Genomic DNA, 17,935 nt, shown 5'->3' with positions numbered 1-17,935 from the left:
CTATTTTTCATCCTCCTAAATGTTAAAGGTCCACCCCTAAATTTTTTTTAGACAAAATTTCGTTCGTTTTCATTTTTTCACGATACACCATACAAAAATACATGCAACCCTAAATTTTCACCCCTCTACGATCAACCCTTATTTTTTTGTATGCTTTTTCAGCGGATAGTGAACTGGATTGGGACAATTGGTTGCCAGATGGAAGATATCCTCACGCCGCGCAAGTACACGAACGTCTCAGTTTTCTACGGTTTCTCTTGAAGGATGGACAACTTTGGCTATGCGCTGAACAGGTAATATAACTTGGCTTATGTCACGTCATCTGTCAGTTGTCAAAGTCCACAGATAAAGTAAATAGAACATTTCATCTCAGATATTCAGCTAGGAATTATTCCCAAAACTTTCCTAGTAGAATGAATCTACTAATCAAATACAAATTAATACATCGTTTACATTATTTTCAGGCTAAACAGATTTGGGTGTGTCTAGCCGAAAAGCCGGCGCACATCGGCGACCGTGAGGCGTGTTTTCGCTGGTTCAGTAAACTAATGGGCGAGGAACCAGATTTGGATCCAAATATAAATTTACATTTTTTTCGGCAAAACATAATGACGTTGCTACCAAATCTTTTGACTCACTCGGGGATAAAGTGCTTTGAGAGGTAGGTTTTTATTTCTATCCTCAATTTAACACTAAAAATTTTTGAAATGTTTAGTTAGCTTCTTGTTATATATATATATAATGAACTATATGTGAAGATTTATAATTGGCCCATATTGTTATGTATATATTCATCTATTTTTATATTGTGCTGTGAATCTTTTTCTGAATAAATAAACTAAATTTATTCGCAAAGTTTTTGGTTTGTGAATCAAACAGATGTTTTTCTTAATAGACATTTGGTGTGATCAACTTTCAGCGTCCGTTGAATTTTGGATTTAATGATGCTTTTTTATTCAACGTACGCATTTAACGTGCACAGTTGAGATCGCAGGCCTTGCTAGGCCACCTTAAGCTAATTTCCAACATTAATTTTAGATAACTATTGATTGACTAGATGACCAAGATAACTTCGTATCATATGTTAATAACTTAAAACAAACTTTAAAAAACGGACAAAAAATATCGGACTTTATACTACAGCTGTGAAACCATAGATACAGTTTTTTAAACTATCTATAATTATATAAGAAATACGTCTATTTTTAATTGAATTCAGATCACCTGATGTTGTCACTACCAAAACTTTTATAGGATTTCGCTTATGTTTATTTATTTTATTTATTTTTAAATTTAGGTACAAAAACAGAAAACAGATTGATTACATACATACAATTATTACACACTAAACAACATTTGAAAATCTAATTTCCAATTATATCTGTACACAGCATTTACACTAAATATCAACTAAACAACATACACATCAATCTGAATGACAAAAAAAAGAAAAGAAAAAATATATATAGTATTGTCTTTTATTTCCATAACTTTTACACATTTAAAGAAAAACACTTTTTTAACGGATTATAGATATGTATTATTATATTTAAACTTATAATTATTTGTACATAATTTTAAATTTAAACCGACGTTTCGCGTGCTTTACAGCGTGCGTGGTCACGGTGACTGAAGACAAAGGTGTTAAATGTCAAAAAAGTATTACAGCTGCAGAAAATGTTGTGTTATCTATATTTATTTCCCCGGAGTTGGTATCGACTAAAAGATGTAGGGTTTTTGCAGAAACACAGATGGAGGACACCGTGAGCAATTTCTCTAATAATCTTAAAATCTAAAAATATAATAATACATATCTATAATCCGTTAAAAAAGTGTTTTTCTTTAAAAATATATATATACATACACACATATATACATACATTAATTAATTAAATTAGTAATTAAGGTTACTAATGTTATTACAGATTTTTCAAAGCCGTGAATTCAAAGGAGGGTAAATTGAAGGCGAGACGGCGGGGGTTCCTGCTAAACGATCCAGATCTCATTGGATTGGATTATCTGTGGAGAGTAAGTTCCATACAATACGGAAGATAATAGATATTCTTTTAATTAGTTGATTATCATTTAGATTATCCAGTCATAAGTTCTGTTATATACGAAAATGAATTTTCTAATAGTACATAACCTCTGTATAAAAATTTATTAAAGCCCCAGGAAATTATTTAAAAAAATTAAATTCGAAATATTGGCGCCATTTCACCTTAGTAATAATTAATTTATAAAGAAGTGTCACTTCTGACATGTGTATTTTGTACGCACATATTTTTTAAGTTGCGTTGTTAATTATCATTAATTACATAAATATATAACAAAAACTAGATAAATATATAATCTATATAATCTTCAAAAACTGCCAACGTTTTGTGTCAGACTGTTATTTTTTTATGTAATAGGAGGCAGACGGGTAAGACGTTCACGTTTGTTCTCTGATACCGCCGCTCATGGGCACTCCAATTGCCAAAGGCTTGCAAGTGCGTTGCCGGCCTTTCAGGACTAGGTTAAATTAGTCTTATGTTCAGTTCCCATGTAACTGAAGTATTATATTTACCCAGTTAAGAAACAAATACAGTCATTATTCATTTAATATATTAGGACCTGGATGACCGAGCTAAGCTCGGTATTTTTTTTTATAAATCGTGTTCTTTGTAAATTGTATTTAATTACGAATTACATACTAATAAAATTATGAAATATAAATATAATTATCGAATAAAGATAATTATATTCATATTTAAGTTTTTATTTGACTGACATCTTTAAACGAGCAATTCTATGTTTAAGTTGATAAAACACAAATAAAATGACATTTTCTAGAAATGATTCCTAGCTAAATTGATTTATCGCCCCCGAAACCCTCTGTATACTAAATTTCATGAAAATCGTTGGAGCCGATTTCGAGATTCCAATTATATATATATATATACAAGAATTGCTCGTTTAAAGATATATTATTAATATTATGTGATTCGCAGTCATGACATATATAGAGAAGCAATATATTAATGAATAAAAAATATTTAATTCCAGGTGATAACAGAGTGTGACGATGAGATATCGAGTCGTGGTATAGAGTTGCTCCGTGAGACGTGCACGTGCACGGGCCCGTCCCTATCGCCCGCTCAACAGCACGAGGCGTTTCTCACACAGTGCTGTGCGCGTACGCAGAGGCTGCATAGCGAAATGGTCGATGAAGGTACTGATTTTTATTAGGCTTATTTGATTATATTAACCTTATATATAAAATTCATCTAAATTTTTTTATTTATTTTTTAGACAAAACTTTTCGTTTTTTTTTTTACGATACACCATACAAAAATACATGCAACCCTAAGTTTTCACCCCTCTACAATCATGTTTTAAAACATGGCAAAACAACGTTTACCGGGTCAGCTAGTTTGATTATATTAATCTTATATATAAAATTCTCGTATCGCGGTGTTTGTGATTAAACTCCTCCGAAACGGCTTGACCGATTCTCATGAAATTTTGTGTGCATATTGGGTATGTCTGAGAATCGGACAACATCTATTTTTCATCCCCCTAAATGTTAGGGGACCTAAATATTTTATGTAATTTTTATTTTTTTATCAACTGTATTAACAACATTAAAAATAACATACAACCCCAAATTTTTAACCCTTTACGATCAACCCCTATTTTTTATTATAAATTATATACATGGCAAAAAGACGTTTGCCAGGTCAGCTAGTAATTATATAATTATCCAGGCTTGATTTCCACTTTAGCTTCAAGATGATTTTTTTTAATATTGCCTTAAATATATGAAGAATTTAGACAAAATTTAGGAATATTGACAAAGGCAGTCTGTTTATATTAAACATTGGTAAACATGCATTAATCCTGTTAATTAAAATAGTACTACAATGTTATTATTATTAATTCTTCTTAAAAATTATTTAATTAATTTTGTATTGAAAAATGTAGCCTATTGATAAATCATATCTGAAACGAGTTAAGAGTCCGAAGGCAAATTAACTAATAAGATGTATTTTTTATACATAGATATAATATATAATGCCTTTTTTTATTTTATATTCTGAAGTTACATTTTTTAAAGTGTGAAGTACTTTTATTACATCGTCTCAAACTTTTTGGTCAATGTGGCGCATGTCGCGTGACGGTCGGCCGCGGAGTAGGGATAAAGTGAAAGGCGCTCGTCAAAGCAGCCAAGGCCAATATGGCGGCGCACATAGTTCTCAGCAGCCCTGTAACCCTGTACTTAGTGTATAGACTATTATTCATTTGTGCCAGTGCTCCACGCTATTTTAATATGTGTATATAATCTAAATAATTGTTAAGTATTATGTATATCGCACTTTCAAAGACACACAGTTTTATTTTCTCTTGACGTTCATAAGCGTACTTGTTTACCTATATAAATAAAGTTATTTTAAGTTATATTCAGGGGCCGTTCATAAAATACGTCACACTAAAATCAGCTTTTTTTGACCCCCTCCCCCCCATTGTCACGCTGTGTCACACTTTTTGTGACCCCCCCCTAGATATATTTCGTCACAAAAGCTAAGACCCCCCCCTGCTGAGAATGATAAATTCTAAATGATAGTAGACAAATTCTGAAAATTAAAAACATTTATGTAGTTATTATAATAAAATTTAAATAAATTAATAAATATATTTCATAACGAACACATAAATAATAAATAATATTTCTATTATTCACAAGTCCAAGGATTTAAACGTTACTCTCTCAAGTATTGGAAAAACAAAGAAACCCGTTGTGACGGATCGCAACGCCGCTAGAGTCGCGCCACAGAGCTAGCGCTCATGTCAAAAAATAATAAACGGCGAACGTCACGCTGCCCTATACCCCCCCTCCCCCCTTGTCACACTCAGCCAGACCCCTCCCCCCCCCTTGTATGCGAACGTATTTTATGAACGGCCCCTCAACAAATATAAAGATATATATACAATTTTAACTACTCTAAGATGCAGCTCCTATCCGGGAGAGGGATATTTTCCACCTAATATATTTTGCTATCGTAATCCAATTTATTATCCAGCTACCCTGTCTTTCATTCCTTTTAGAAAATTCGATATATTACGTCGATTTTCTATACTATTGTATTTTGGACACAAGTCAAGTCAAAGTCAAAAATCATTTATTCATATAGGTAACATAATGTACACTTATGAACGTCAAAAAAGTAATATACATTTAATGCTTCTAATTACATTTACTGCCAGTTCTCAAATCAAGGCCGTAGAACGGAAGAGGCGAACTGGCAATAAACTCTCCGCCACTCTTTTTCAACACAGGACAGAACAGGACAGATATTTGATTGAATGTTTTGTTTTTCAGACGCGTCGGAGTGTTGTACAAAAATGTGTAGAGTGATTCGTGCCATACAAGAATATATAAACGAATGTGATCGAAAGTTCTCCGCCGATCGCCAGATATTGCCGATATACAGATCGGGCAGAGGGCGCCAGTGTACAATTATAGTGAGATTCAACTTTCAAACGGGCCAAAGGCAGATCGATGATATCGAACTGTTTTCACACTCGAACGAGACGCTGCATTCGTTGCGTGTGGCTGTGCAAAGGCGGTAAGTTGATTGCTATCGCTATGGCTATGGGTATTGCTATGGTGGTGGCTGGTGGAGTGGTCACAGTCTAATCTATTGAGAAGACAATATCATGGGTCGAGGCATATGAAATTCCACTTCAGTGGCTGTCGTTCCATAGTTCCACAACTGCGCGTTTTTCTAGGCAGTTTTTGCCGCGCACCACCACCAAATCAAATCAAATCAAAATTTATTTATTCATGTAGGCAACAATGTACACTTATGAACGTCAAAAAAAAAGAAATATTAAATGAATAGAACGGAAGAGAAGAACTGGCAATAAACTCTCCGCCACTCTTTTTAATAGCCAAGTTTTTTGTGGAACCACCTGCCCACTGAAGTATTTCCGAACCAATTCGACTTAGGGTCCTACAAGAAAAGAGCATACAAATTCTTAAAAGGCCGCACTCGCGAGACCTCTGGTATTGAGTGTCCATGGGCGGCGGTATCACTTAACATTAGGTGAGCCTCCTGCCCGTTTGCCCCCTATTCTATGAAAAAAAGCACTGTGTAAGCGACCCACTTAAGTGTTTCCAAACGAATTCGACTTAGGGTCCTTCAAGAGAAGCCTATTACAATTGTTATAACATCGGCAACACACTCGCGAGCCCTTCGGCAATCAAAGGCCGACGGTATCACTTAACATCAGATGCGGGACGCATTTAGTTTCTGTTCTATATTGTCTTTGCACAACATAGACTATTATTCTAGTATTCAATTTTTTAATGATTTAATAAGAATTAGATACATTTGTTATGTTTACATTATAGTCCATACACAAATGAATTAATCTTGCTTTATAAGTAAGCTATGGTTTAATTTACATATTTCTTCCATGGTCCAAAGTTTACTGTTAATATAGTACTGATCATGAAACAGATATACAAATTTGAGGCCCAGACCTAAAAGTAGTAGTATTAAAGGAACTAAACTTATTTTTTCAGGTTAAAGTGCTCGTCAGAGAGCAGTATTAAACTAGAAATGTATATAAATAAGGTAGAATTATATGTAAATGGAGAACTTTTGGACTCGAGTCATGACCGGAAGATTCTCTCACAAATACATTTAAGGGACAAAACCATATTGGTTGCTAAGGTCAGTTTTCTTTATTAATGATAATAATTGCAGTAGTTTGTGATTGTACAAAATTTCCTCTTAGTAGGGGCCAAAAGACTTGATAGAGTGATGAAGTTTTTCGATACATTTGATACATACATTCATACATACAATTCTACAGTTTATTTTTTTGTTTAAAGAACTTTCTCGTTACAAAAAATATATATTTTATTTACATGACAAACTTAATATTAATATGTATATATACGAGCGAGATACACGTCGCCATAAGCCGTTTTAATTTCAGTCAACTGTGTTCATTGTAACATGCATCTTTACTGCCTTTTTGAATTTGTCAAACACTCCAATATTGCGAATTTTTTTAAATGATAAACAACTATGGAGAGAGTTAAGTTAGTAACGTAACGTATTTAGTAAATATTTTTAACTCATAAATTCTTATCACTACAAATTTTATTATAATATAAATTATAGGGTCATAGTAATAACACAAAGTTTTACGATTTAGGAAAGCATGGCTGATTGATACGTACCACGTTGAACGTAACGCGTTACGTAACGAAGATCTTTACTTTTATTGGATTAGGAGTTATCACTTGAAAAATAACGATAATTATAACTAATAATAAACGTGGTCATGGTAAAGTTAATTTACTTCACGTAGTCAAGCGAAAAATATTGATTTTTAATTATTTAATCTGTGATCGATTTGTGTCACGTGACCGACGTGTAAAAATATTTTGATTAATATTTAGTTAATTTTTGAGTAAACTGGCCAAAGTCTATATATTATTTATATATATACTTATATTCAGTATAATTTGATAGTGTCTATAGTAGTTCGTTAATTTTCTGTATTTTTTTATTATGAAATTACATGTACGTGTTTTTGTTTCGTCTGTAAAGTTTATTCACTTTTTGTTCAACTAAGTTGTACTAAGTTAAGGCAGGAGTGGTTTTATAAATAAATAAATTAATTTTCGAGTTACTTTTGTCCGTAACGCATTGTAATATTATATACACCTAATATCTTAACTCTATTATTATGTGTGTTGTTGCCATTTTTTTTTGTATCATATGGTTGTATAAGTGTAACCTATTGTGGATGCATCCAGTGTGTTTGTTTTGTGTTTTATTTTTGACTTTGTTTTTATTATAAGGATGTTTCTGTTTGGTTACCGAATAAATAAATAAATAAATAAACACAGATAACACTGACTTTGTATACTATCAGATGTACTGTCATTATGAAGTGAAAGATTTATATTAAAGGTTAATATTTTTGTAGGTTTACGATGGGCAGGTATGCGGCAGTGGGGGATGCGGTTCGTCAAATGAATCGAGTAGCGATAGTAGTGCAACGTCCCCACCGCTGCCACCCACTGCGGAGCACGCACTACCGGGAGTTGTGAGTATGCTTTTTATAGCTGATAGTTGGAATTAATTAGCTAGGTTTGCAAACAGAGAAATTTAGTCTTAAAATAAAATAAAATAAATAAAAATAAATTACGTTGATTTTGATACATATGATCATCAAGGTATCACTTATTCCACGTCAATCAATTCGAACTTGTAGGCATCCCAACTCATCGGCAAAGACAGAGGGTGTAGGCCGAGAGAAAAAGCCGGCGTAAAAAACTCTCGGTACTCTTTTAAAAGAAGAAAACAAATAATCAAACAATTCTACAATATTTAAAACAAATATAACAAATTTATAAAATAAATATATATATATATATATATATATAAAGTCACTAAGCCTTTTTACACAGATTTTCTTTAATACATTTCTTAAATTTATTAAGCTTAATTTATTAAACTTACTAAAGAACATGAGTTTAAATCGAAAAATCCACTTCCTTAGTCAGGCACATATGTACTTGTTTTAAAAAAAAAACACCAACACATATATAAATCTAAGGAATTAAGCGCTATAGTGTTATTTTTATCAATACATAATAGCAACATTATTTGTAAACTCATCATTGTTATCCTTTCTTCAGTAGCCCTTCACAGGTTAAGTCGTCCCTTTCACAGGTATATCTGTATACATAGCAGAAAAAAATTAATTTGGCAAACAGTTTAATTTCTGAAACCCCCAAGAGATGACGTCTCAAGACTAAGGTCATGATTGACGGACTGAGTTTCCCGTTTCATTTGAGATTAGTTCTGTTAAAAGTTAACTGTAAAAGTTCGCTGTAGTTAACTGGCTGCAGAGCTATTTGGAACTGTCTGCAATCCACACAGAGTTGAGTGGATATTTGGAGACTAGTTTCGCATGTTAGAGAAAGGCCAGGGAAGAGACAGTCCTCATCATTCCAGAGACTCTTTGTAGGCTCGTCTGCAGCATCATTGCCGAGATGGAAAATCATTTCTACTGTCTCCTTTTATCCACTGTAGGCTAAATTTGTTTGTCATGTCAGTATCATCAGTTTGTTGTTTGCCGACTAATTCCACCTATTATTATTATTTTAATTTTAATTTATTTTTCAATTCCAGTTATTCGCACAAGGAACCTGGTACCTCCCGTTCATTCTGGAGTTGGAACACATCGGCATCACAAAGGGGCACGCTCCATTGACTGAGGCAGCGCATTTGTTGTCACAAATATGCCCACCTCATAAGCTTACTGTAAGTACATCCAAAGCTCAGTTCTTTATGTCCAAGGTCACTTCTATATGGCATCCTTTCATCGGCTTTAAACTTAAGTGTACGTCTTTGGGGCCGTTCAAGTATTACGTAAGCAGATTTACTGCAATGTATCCCCCCCCCCCCATTTTAAGAAATCTATTATTTTTTTGTAGAAATCCTCCAAAATGCATATCGCTAATATTAAGCATAGAAAAGTGTCTATGCTGCTGTCTAGAATCTATGAGTTTATTTGTGTGCAATATTAGCACTTTATTTAAATTATGAAGAAATAAAAAAATCAAAGACTCCCCTCCCCCTATAGTGCTTACGTAATAATTGATCGGCCCCAAAGACGTACGCTTAAGTTTAACATTACGATCTAGCCTAACTTTAGTTAAGTAATTTAAGTCTCATTTTATTTACTAAAAAGGATATTTAACATAAGAAATTGTCCAACAATACAGACTCTATTAAAGAGAATACTCTGTTCTTGTGTTGTTTGTGTTTCATTTGTTTCACGTACCACTGTTTAGCACACACGTGCACACACACGTGCACGTGTGCGTGCATCCTTGGTTCGTGGGCGTGAAGTGAAGTTGCTTTTGATACAAGGAAATGAATGAAAATAACAATAACTATTGATAATGATATGAGAGCGTTATCTTTACTTTTATCTAGGCTTATATGAGTTTAGATTTAGTTGTATTTAAATTATTTTGATATTTGTTACAGGTAGAGAAACTAACAGAGGCACTCTTGTCTCGAGACGACTCCAAACTGAAAGATATATTGTACGGACCATCTCCTCCCACCGTTGCTTATAATATAGAGGTATGTTAAATAATTAAATAGATTTTTAATACAGCACCTAATATTTAAATGTATTGTAATCTAGATTAAGTCTTTTTCAAAATTATTTAGATAGTATAATGTATTCTTATGAACGTCAAAAACAGAAATGTATATTATATATAGAAATGCTTCTAATTTACATTTACTGTCAGTTCTCAAATCGAGGGCGTAGAACGGAAGAGAAGAACTGGCAATAAACTCTCCGCCACTCTTTAATCGCCAAGTTTTTTCTTTTACACAACGTTTGTAAGGAGCTGCAACCATTACACCATGTTCCATATGACATCTTGAGTAATAAAGAATAATAAAATAAATATAAAAAGATCTGTCCTCTATCAGTAGTGGGCATGGTGCAGTAGGAGCACGCACTTATATACTCGTGAGAACAACACGCAAATACATAAAGTCACCGCATACACGAATTCAACTACGACCAGTCACCACAAGTAGCACCCGTTCACGAGTATGACGCATGGTCAGTCATCGGCCCCCTCGCCATATTTTAGGGAGAGAGACAACCCGACGCATGGATTTTAGTATAACCATACCTTAAAACCCGGCAACATATCAGTAAGCTTCACATGCGCTCGTGAATTGGCACTTTATCCCCAGTATGTGATTATCCTTGCAGGTCTTGTACAGTATGGTAATGCCGTCGTCCGATACGAGACTGGAGCGAAACAGAAGTTTTCAGTTGGCCTGTGTGAAGAAGGCCCCACTGTTAGTCCAATGTCTGTCTAATGGGGAATTTCTGAAGGGTGCCGCACCTCATACCAGAAGGTAGGTTTGGTAGAATAAGAATTTTGTCGTTGAATATTTTGTCTCTCTTGTATACAAAGTGAGAGATAGAGACAAAGCAGTAGGGTTAAAGTTTAGCGTTTAATTAGTTTTTGAATTACATTTTTTCTTTCCGCCTTTGAAATATAAAGAAGTGCTGTTCTACAATTTAACTACACTTATTTTTAATTGCAGACGAAATTTCTATATCCTTATGATATATTACCATAGTATATTTCTATTTTTATTCAAAGGCAGTTCAGTTAATTAGATTAAAACTAACGGTTAGATAGAGGATAGAAACTAAAGGTTCGGTGCATATACGTCTACGTTCTTACATGTGCATACGTTATGTTACGTACGTGCGCGTAGTAATTTGGAAGGGACGTTATGAATGCTAAAACCTCAAAAAAATTCTGTTAGTTTAATCATTAATGAATTATTAAATTATCTATTGATTATTATATAAAATGTATTATTATTTATATGTTTTATACTGCTTCTCATATTTGTTTGACAATATGCAGATTGTTTTTTTATTAATTATGTTATATGTAATCTTTTCTATTACAATGAAACTACTTAACTTTGTATAATTAAAATATATAAAATTAAATAGTTTCCTACAGAATTATTATTAGAATACTTTTACACTTGGTATGTTTTTATAGAGTCGGATATCTAGCTCTGGTAAGACTGGCGAAGTTGGCTCTGTACACTCTGGGACACCTCTTCGAAATTCTGGCACCAGATGGAACAGAAGCGGCGCTTGATAAGGACTTTAGGTAAGTTTCGATACAACTGACTTGTGTGACTGTCCCTTAGGTTCAAAATTAAATTGCATTGTAAAGTAGAACCTAATACAAAGGTATATAGATTAATTAAATATATGGCGATATTGATTTTGGATTAAGCATTGCCTAAAATATTTTTTCTTATGTCTGTGTAGCTAAGTCAGCTTGGTTACTACTTAAATTCGCAATATCTATGTAGAAGTTTCTAGTAAAATTCAGGGCCGAGACTAATCATGACTCCTGTATGTCTAAATTAATGAATATTTTCAAATACAGGTAGCTTAGTCAAGATGGCATAACAGTAGAGTACGTAGAAGGTCGAAAACTAAATTTATATTTATTTGTTTAAAAATTATATTATTATTCGTGTCGGCAAATATAGTATCTTGACTAAGCTCCGAACAGTCATTTATATCTTAATTACGATAGGAGGAATATATCAGGCAAGGCCGTAATCACTCTTGAAAACCCAAATCCGATGCGTCCCTGTAGGATTGCCAATATTTTTCAGAATGGATGTGACAATACTACGCGAGGCATTGCAGTCAGTCCCAAATCAAAATTGCGAGATAATTGTTAAAGCGATTGCTGAGAAACTCGCCAGTACACTTGCAGAGCAGGTAAGTTTCATCTGTTAGTACTAAAATATATATATTCTTTAATTCAGATTTTATCTATTCAGATTTTTGTCTTTAGGGAGCATTCAAGTATTACGTAACGAAAAATGTTACGGCGCGTTACCAGGGGGGGGGGGGGTGGTGTGTGTGTGTGTTGTGTGTGTTGTGTGTGTGTCAAGAATCTCCAAATATTGCCTAACGCGATACTTGAACGCTCCCTTATATCGTTATTTCAAATAGTAAAATTTCACATAAAAAAGGTCTGTTGGACGGACTTATATGTGAAAACCCAGCGAAAACAAACAAACACAAAAAAGGTTATCAAAAACTAACTGATGATAAATATAACTAAGAGTTAAACTGTTTTTTTTTAAAGTTACGCTCCAATTAAGCTGAGCAAAAACCGTTTACGACGACATCGTTTAGAACAACATACCGGTTATATTGACCAAAACCAATGGTTCCGGCTGAATTCTATTGCATTAGGTTTTTAATAACAACGTCTTCTGCGTATCGATTTTTACGACCTTTTGATGTCGTTATAATAACTTATACTGTATTGGTTATTTGTGTAAACAACTTATAGTTAAATTTACTAACTTTTGAATACAGGTGGTAACAAGTGGTGAAGACAGCGATTCGGTATCGTCACTTGTATGGTGGCGAGTGCCAACAGCAGCGACGGTACGGGCGTTGTACGCACTCACATACTCTGTGGCACAACCCTTGGAAGTCACCGGATTGGTGCACTCTGATGACGTCACACGTACGTGTTCAATTGTTTTTAATTTGTGTGTTATGTAATAAATAAACCCCGTTATCTATCGCTTAGTATCGGGGAAGTTTCGATAGTTAGAATCGATAAAAAGCTACATTGATTTACTTACTAATATAACAAAAGCTTTAATTCATACTTAGCAGATTGCTAGCCGCAATTGTGATTTTTTTAAAATAAATAAGAAATGAAAGATGTTATTTTTATTTGTATAGTTTTTTTTGTTAGTATGTTTCATAATTAATTAATTAACATCGTACAATTTTCACGTCGAATTTTAATTGGTTTAATTTTTGCTTTCATCTCCGTGTAAAATTTATGATTTTCATCAATATCAAGTAAAACACTGGCCATGCTTTATAACATACGTAAAACATACTGTAGCTTAGAGTTATTATGTTAAGCAACATCACTATTTTATCTTGCCACCAAATTGAGCATTAGACAATGGGATCTAGACCTAATAAAGAATTCTGGTATGTATACTCCAGCTATTTGAATTTGGGCGTCTGTGCGTATACGTACGTATTGTAATACGTACTTACGCACGACATGTTATATTTAATACTATAAGTCTTTTCAGTTGAAAATCTAAATCATGCCTTAGCAAATAGTAGTCATTTATTTCAGATTGCAAAGCTCTTAAAAATAGTAAACAAACGTATTATTTTTATTACGCCCCCTCCCAACTATAGACCTCCCCATCCCTTAGGTAAAACTTGAGAACAAATAACAAAATATAATAATATAACAAAATCACAAAATATTAATAGGACCTGGATGACCGAGCTTAGCTCGGTATTTTTTTTTAATAAATCGTGTTTTTTGGAAATTTTATTTAAGTACGAATTACATACTAATATAATTATCGAATAAAGATAATTATATTCATATTTAAGTTTTTATTTGACTGACATCTTTAAACCAACAATTCTATGTTTAAGTTGATAAAACACAAATAAAATGACATTTTCTAGAAATGATTCCTAGCTAAATCGAATTATCGCCCTCGAAACCCTCTGTATACTAAATTTCATGAAAATCGTTGAAGCCGATTCCGAGATTCCAATTATATATATATATATATATATATACAAGAATTGCTCATTAAATGATAGATATAAGATTATATTCAGATAATTAAGTTTACACATATTTCGCTATTTTTGGTGATGTAAATTTTTATTGTAATTTTATAATAATTTATTACCGATTTATCTTTTTTCTAGTGGTCCGAGAGTGTATGGAAGTTGTGACGATATGTATGGCCTTTGGAGGTGGACATCTGGAAGATCTGCTGCATGAGTCGTGGTGGCAGGACACGGCTTTGTACTTGATGATTGACTGCCCGAGTGCTCAGGTATATAAGTTTGTATAAAAATTTATATATTACGTACTAAATTATATATAGAAATCAATCAGATCTCTATCAATAAATATTTTGTGTTTACAAAGACTTTTCTCTGTTTAAATTGCGAATAAAACTTGTTTATTTAAAAAACAATTTTTGCGACGACGAAATACGAATCAGATTTTCTCGGTCCACCGAAGACAGAAGAGTCGATATTATATTTATATTATAATAATTAGTTAACAAAGTAAGGTTCAAAGTACGTAACTAGGAATTTGTTATTAACGACGTTATGAAAAGGGACGTAAGTAACATTCTACGTAAAACCACTTTTAATGTGGAGTTCCGCACTAAATGAAATGGATACATTCAATAACAAACAAATGTATGCATAAACTCAGATGTCCAGACTCGTATTGATATTGAAAAATGTGTCCGGCCAAACGTGTTTGTAATCTCTGACGTGTCAAAATGATAGCTGTCAGAATTCTACGGAATTAAAAATCTATAGTATAGTTCTCTTTTTAACTAAACACCAATTTATACATATAGATAACATATTTATTTTAAAAATTATACATTTATACTCTCTTGCTCTTCCATCACTGTTCCAAATTTCTCCTTTAGTCCATAGAACTTAACTCTTAACTGAAGAAAATTTTATATTTTCCTAGGTACGAGTATCGTGCGCAGAACAATTGCTGTCTATGTGCGGATGGGGCGGCGGGGGAGGGGCGAGGGGGGCGCTGTTGGCCCTGGGGGGTGCGGGGGGAGCGGCCAATTTGCCACGCCTCACTGAACATTCGAGAAACGCCCATCAGTTTCTTCAGCTCTTGTGCCGTCTGGTTGCCTTGGCCGGACCCACCGCTAAAACTTTGGAGGATCTTGCTACTGAAGTAAGTAGTTATTTTATATTACTCGTGGTTATGGCGTTTATAAGTAAATTAATTAATAAAGGTTTTTATAAATGTGACAAATATTAAATTGTACTAATCCTTGGGATTGATTTGCTATTGTATTAAAATCTTAGCGATTATAAGAGTTTCGGAAAGTTTCTTGCCAGTTCTTGCCCGCTCTACACCACTTGCGAACTAAAAGTAAATGTAAATTTACAATTAAATTTTTTTGACGTTCATCAGTGTACTTGTTTACCCGAGATGAATAAAGATATTTTGTTTGTTTGTTGTTTGTTGAGCTAAATGTTCGGTAATTATGATAAAGGATATTTGATATATTGGAATGGAAATTTGAGTGATTAAACCTTAAATGTTAGATTCAATTGTATTGAAAACAATTGGGGTTGGACTACAAGAGGAGAACGAGTGACTTGCAACTACTGTATCTTCTGGATAATTTATATTCATTTATTTGCAAAAACACAATGCTGTCTTAACCAATGACCCTAAATTAGAATGCATAACCAACAAAAGATTCACACATGAAAAAAAAACATATATGCAAAGAAGTTAAAGTAAGAAGTTAAAAACTGACCAATATGGACACTTACAAGTAATAAAACTTTTGCCAATTCCATCATCGGACAATATAAAAAGTCCGTTAATCTATGAACAGTTTGCCAGCTTTTTTAGAACAGGGGGCAAACGGGCAGGAGGCTCACCTGATGTTAAGTGATACCGCCGCCCATGGACACTCTCAATGATTTTTGAATTTGAATTTAACGGTTAAAATAACTTTATTTCTCATATGAATTAAAAAATTCGCTTACTGAGAAAAAAACATTACAAGACTAAATAATTATTACTAGAACGCACAGAAGGTACCTATACAAAAATTCACAAAACAAATACAGTAACATAAATGCAGGTAGACACAACAGACTCGAAACGGTCAACCAAGCAGAAACATAGGTTTAATAACTATTATTGTGTCCTCAATTACTTTAGGTATTTTTCTGGTATATGTGCAATTGATTTTCTACACGACACTGGCGAAGTACCTAGTGCTCAGTTGGCACAAATTAAAGCCATTTAAAAAAAATGATTTTTTCTCAGGTGGCATGGCTGCGGGTATTACGCGATAATCCCGAAACCTTAGACGACACATTGCTGGAGGGTCATTTAAATTTGACGAAGGAGCTCTTCACACATGTTCCTGCTCAGGTGAAATTCCAATATGGCGCGCATCCGGACCACAAGGATTCGGGATTGTTAAAGGTAATTTCTATTTAAACTTTCTCTATAATTATTGAGCCTTAGAGAGCATTGTGGCTTAGTGGATTTAGCGTGCGTGTCTGAGGTCGAAGGTTCAAACCACCAATGGACTTTCTATGTGCCCATTTAACATTTGAACGGTGAAGGAAAACATTGTGAGGAAGTTAAGTCCCGATTCGAGGGCGTCGGTCAGGTATAGGAGTTTGATCACCTACTAGCTATGCTGATCATGATATACATATAGAAATTTGAGGCTCAGACCTAAAAAGGTTGTAGCGCCATTGAGTTTTTTATTTTATTTATTTTTTTATGTTAATAAATAAATAAAATTGAGCAGAGTTCCCCCACTCTTTCCCACCTTCTTTAAGTACATCATCCCAATGTGCAAGGGGTGACCTCTTTCTTTACCCTTGTAGACCTTTCCATCTGGTTACCCGATTTGTCCATCGGCCATTATTAATGCGAGCGGAGTCTCCCAAAACTCTCTATATATTATATATCTTGTTAAGAGAACAGTGTTATCCTAGTGGCTTCAGCGTGCGTCTCTCATACCTGAGGTCGTAGTTTCGATCCCGGGCTGTGTACCAATGGACTTTCTTTCTATGTGCGCATTTAACATTTGCTCGAACGGTGAAGGAAAACATCGTGAGGAAACCGACATGTCTTAGATCCAAAAAGTCGACGACGTGTCAGGCACTGGAGGCTGATCAACTACTTGCCTATTAGATTAAAAAAAAATGATCATGAAACAGATTCAGAAATCTGAGGCCAAGACCTAAAGAGGTTGTAGCACCACTGATTTATTTATTTATTTATATCTTGTTAAGTCTACATTAATTCAGGTCTTTTCGATAAAGTTTAGTTTATTTTGATAAAGTTTATTATTTATTTATGTTTTTTTTTTTATTTCCTTAAACTAACCCTATATACGCGATAACTCGTATGTAACTAAAGTTAATTTACAGGAAGTGGTTACTGAATTTCTATGGCCATACTCATGGGCGTGGTGTCGAATGTCCGAATACGACAGAGGAGAGGGTAGCGGTGAAGACATTCCAACACCACTTTGCCGTACCGCCGGCTCAGTGGCTGCAGCCACGGACTTGCTGTTATCCCTTGTGCATGGATGCCTGCCCAATATGGCGGCCTTGGCTAATCTATTGCATTTAATGTTCTATAGCGGTATGTAGTTTTTTAATTCAGAAGTCAAAGTATTTTTCATTTAACATTTAGGGCCTGTTTCACAATGTATGGATAAAGTGT

General features: G+C 33.9%; 1 protein-coding gene across 1 annotated transcript in view; it reads left to right on the top strand.

Annotated features, from left to right (window-relative positions):
* Positions 1-17,935, top strand: part of LOC110996430 (probable ubiquitin carboxyl-terminal hydrolase FAF) — a 53,742-nt gene that overhangs the window by 10,587 nt on the left and 25,220 nt on the right. The window contains exons 14-30 of the mRNA XM_045633300.1: positions 163-293; positions 465-661; positions 1,926-2,028; positions 3,049-3,214; positions 5,363-5,609; positions 6,572-6,722; positions 7,993-8,112; positions 9,204-9,335; positions 10,068-10,166; positions 10,819-10,967; positions 11,636-11,749; positions 12,270-12,378; positions 12,988-13,141; positions 14,380-14,510; positions 15,176-15,397; positions 16,514-16,675; positions 17,638-17,854. Of these exons, the coding sequence (XP_045489256.1) occupies positions 163-293; positions 465-661; positions 1,926-2,028; positions 3,049-3,214; positions 5,363-5,609; positions 6,572-6,722; positions 7,993-8,112; positions 9,204-9,335; positions 10,068-10,166; positions 10,819-10,967; positions 11,636-11,749; positions 12,270-12,378; positions 12,988-13,141; positions 14,380-14,510; positions 15,176-15,397; positions 16,514-16,675; positions 17,638-17,854 (2,604 nt within the window). The remainder of the gene's footprint in view (positions 1-162; positions 294-464; positions 662-1,925; positions 2,029-3,048; positions 3,215-5,362; positions 5,610-6,571; positions 6,723-7,992; positions 8,113-9,203; positions 9,336-10,067; positions 10,167-10,818; positions 10,968-11,635; positions 11,750-12,269; positions 12,379-12,987; positions 13,142-14,379; positions 14,511-15,175; positions 15,398-16,513; positions 16,676-17,637; positions 17,855-17,935) is intronic.

The sequence above is a fragment of the Pieris rapae genome, chromosome 23 (genome assembly GCF_905147795.1).
Source record: "Pieris rapae chromosome 23, ilPieRapa1.1, whole genome shotgun sequence".
Classification (NCBI taxonomy): domain Eukaryota; kingdom Metazoa; phylum Arthropoda; class Insecta; order Lepidoptera; family Pieridae; genus Pieris; species Pieris rapae.
The sequence above is the reverse complement of the archived record's forward strand: the minus strand, read 5'-3'. Positions and strand labels throughout refer to the sequence as shown.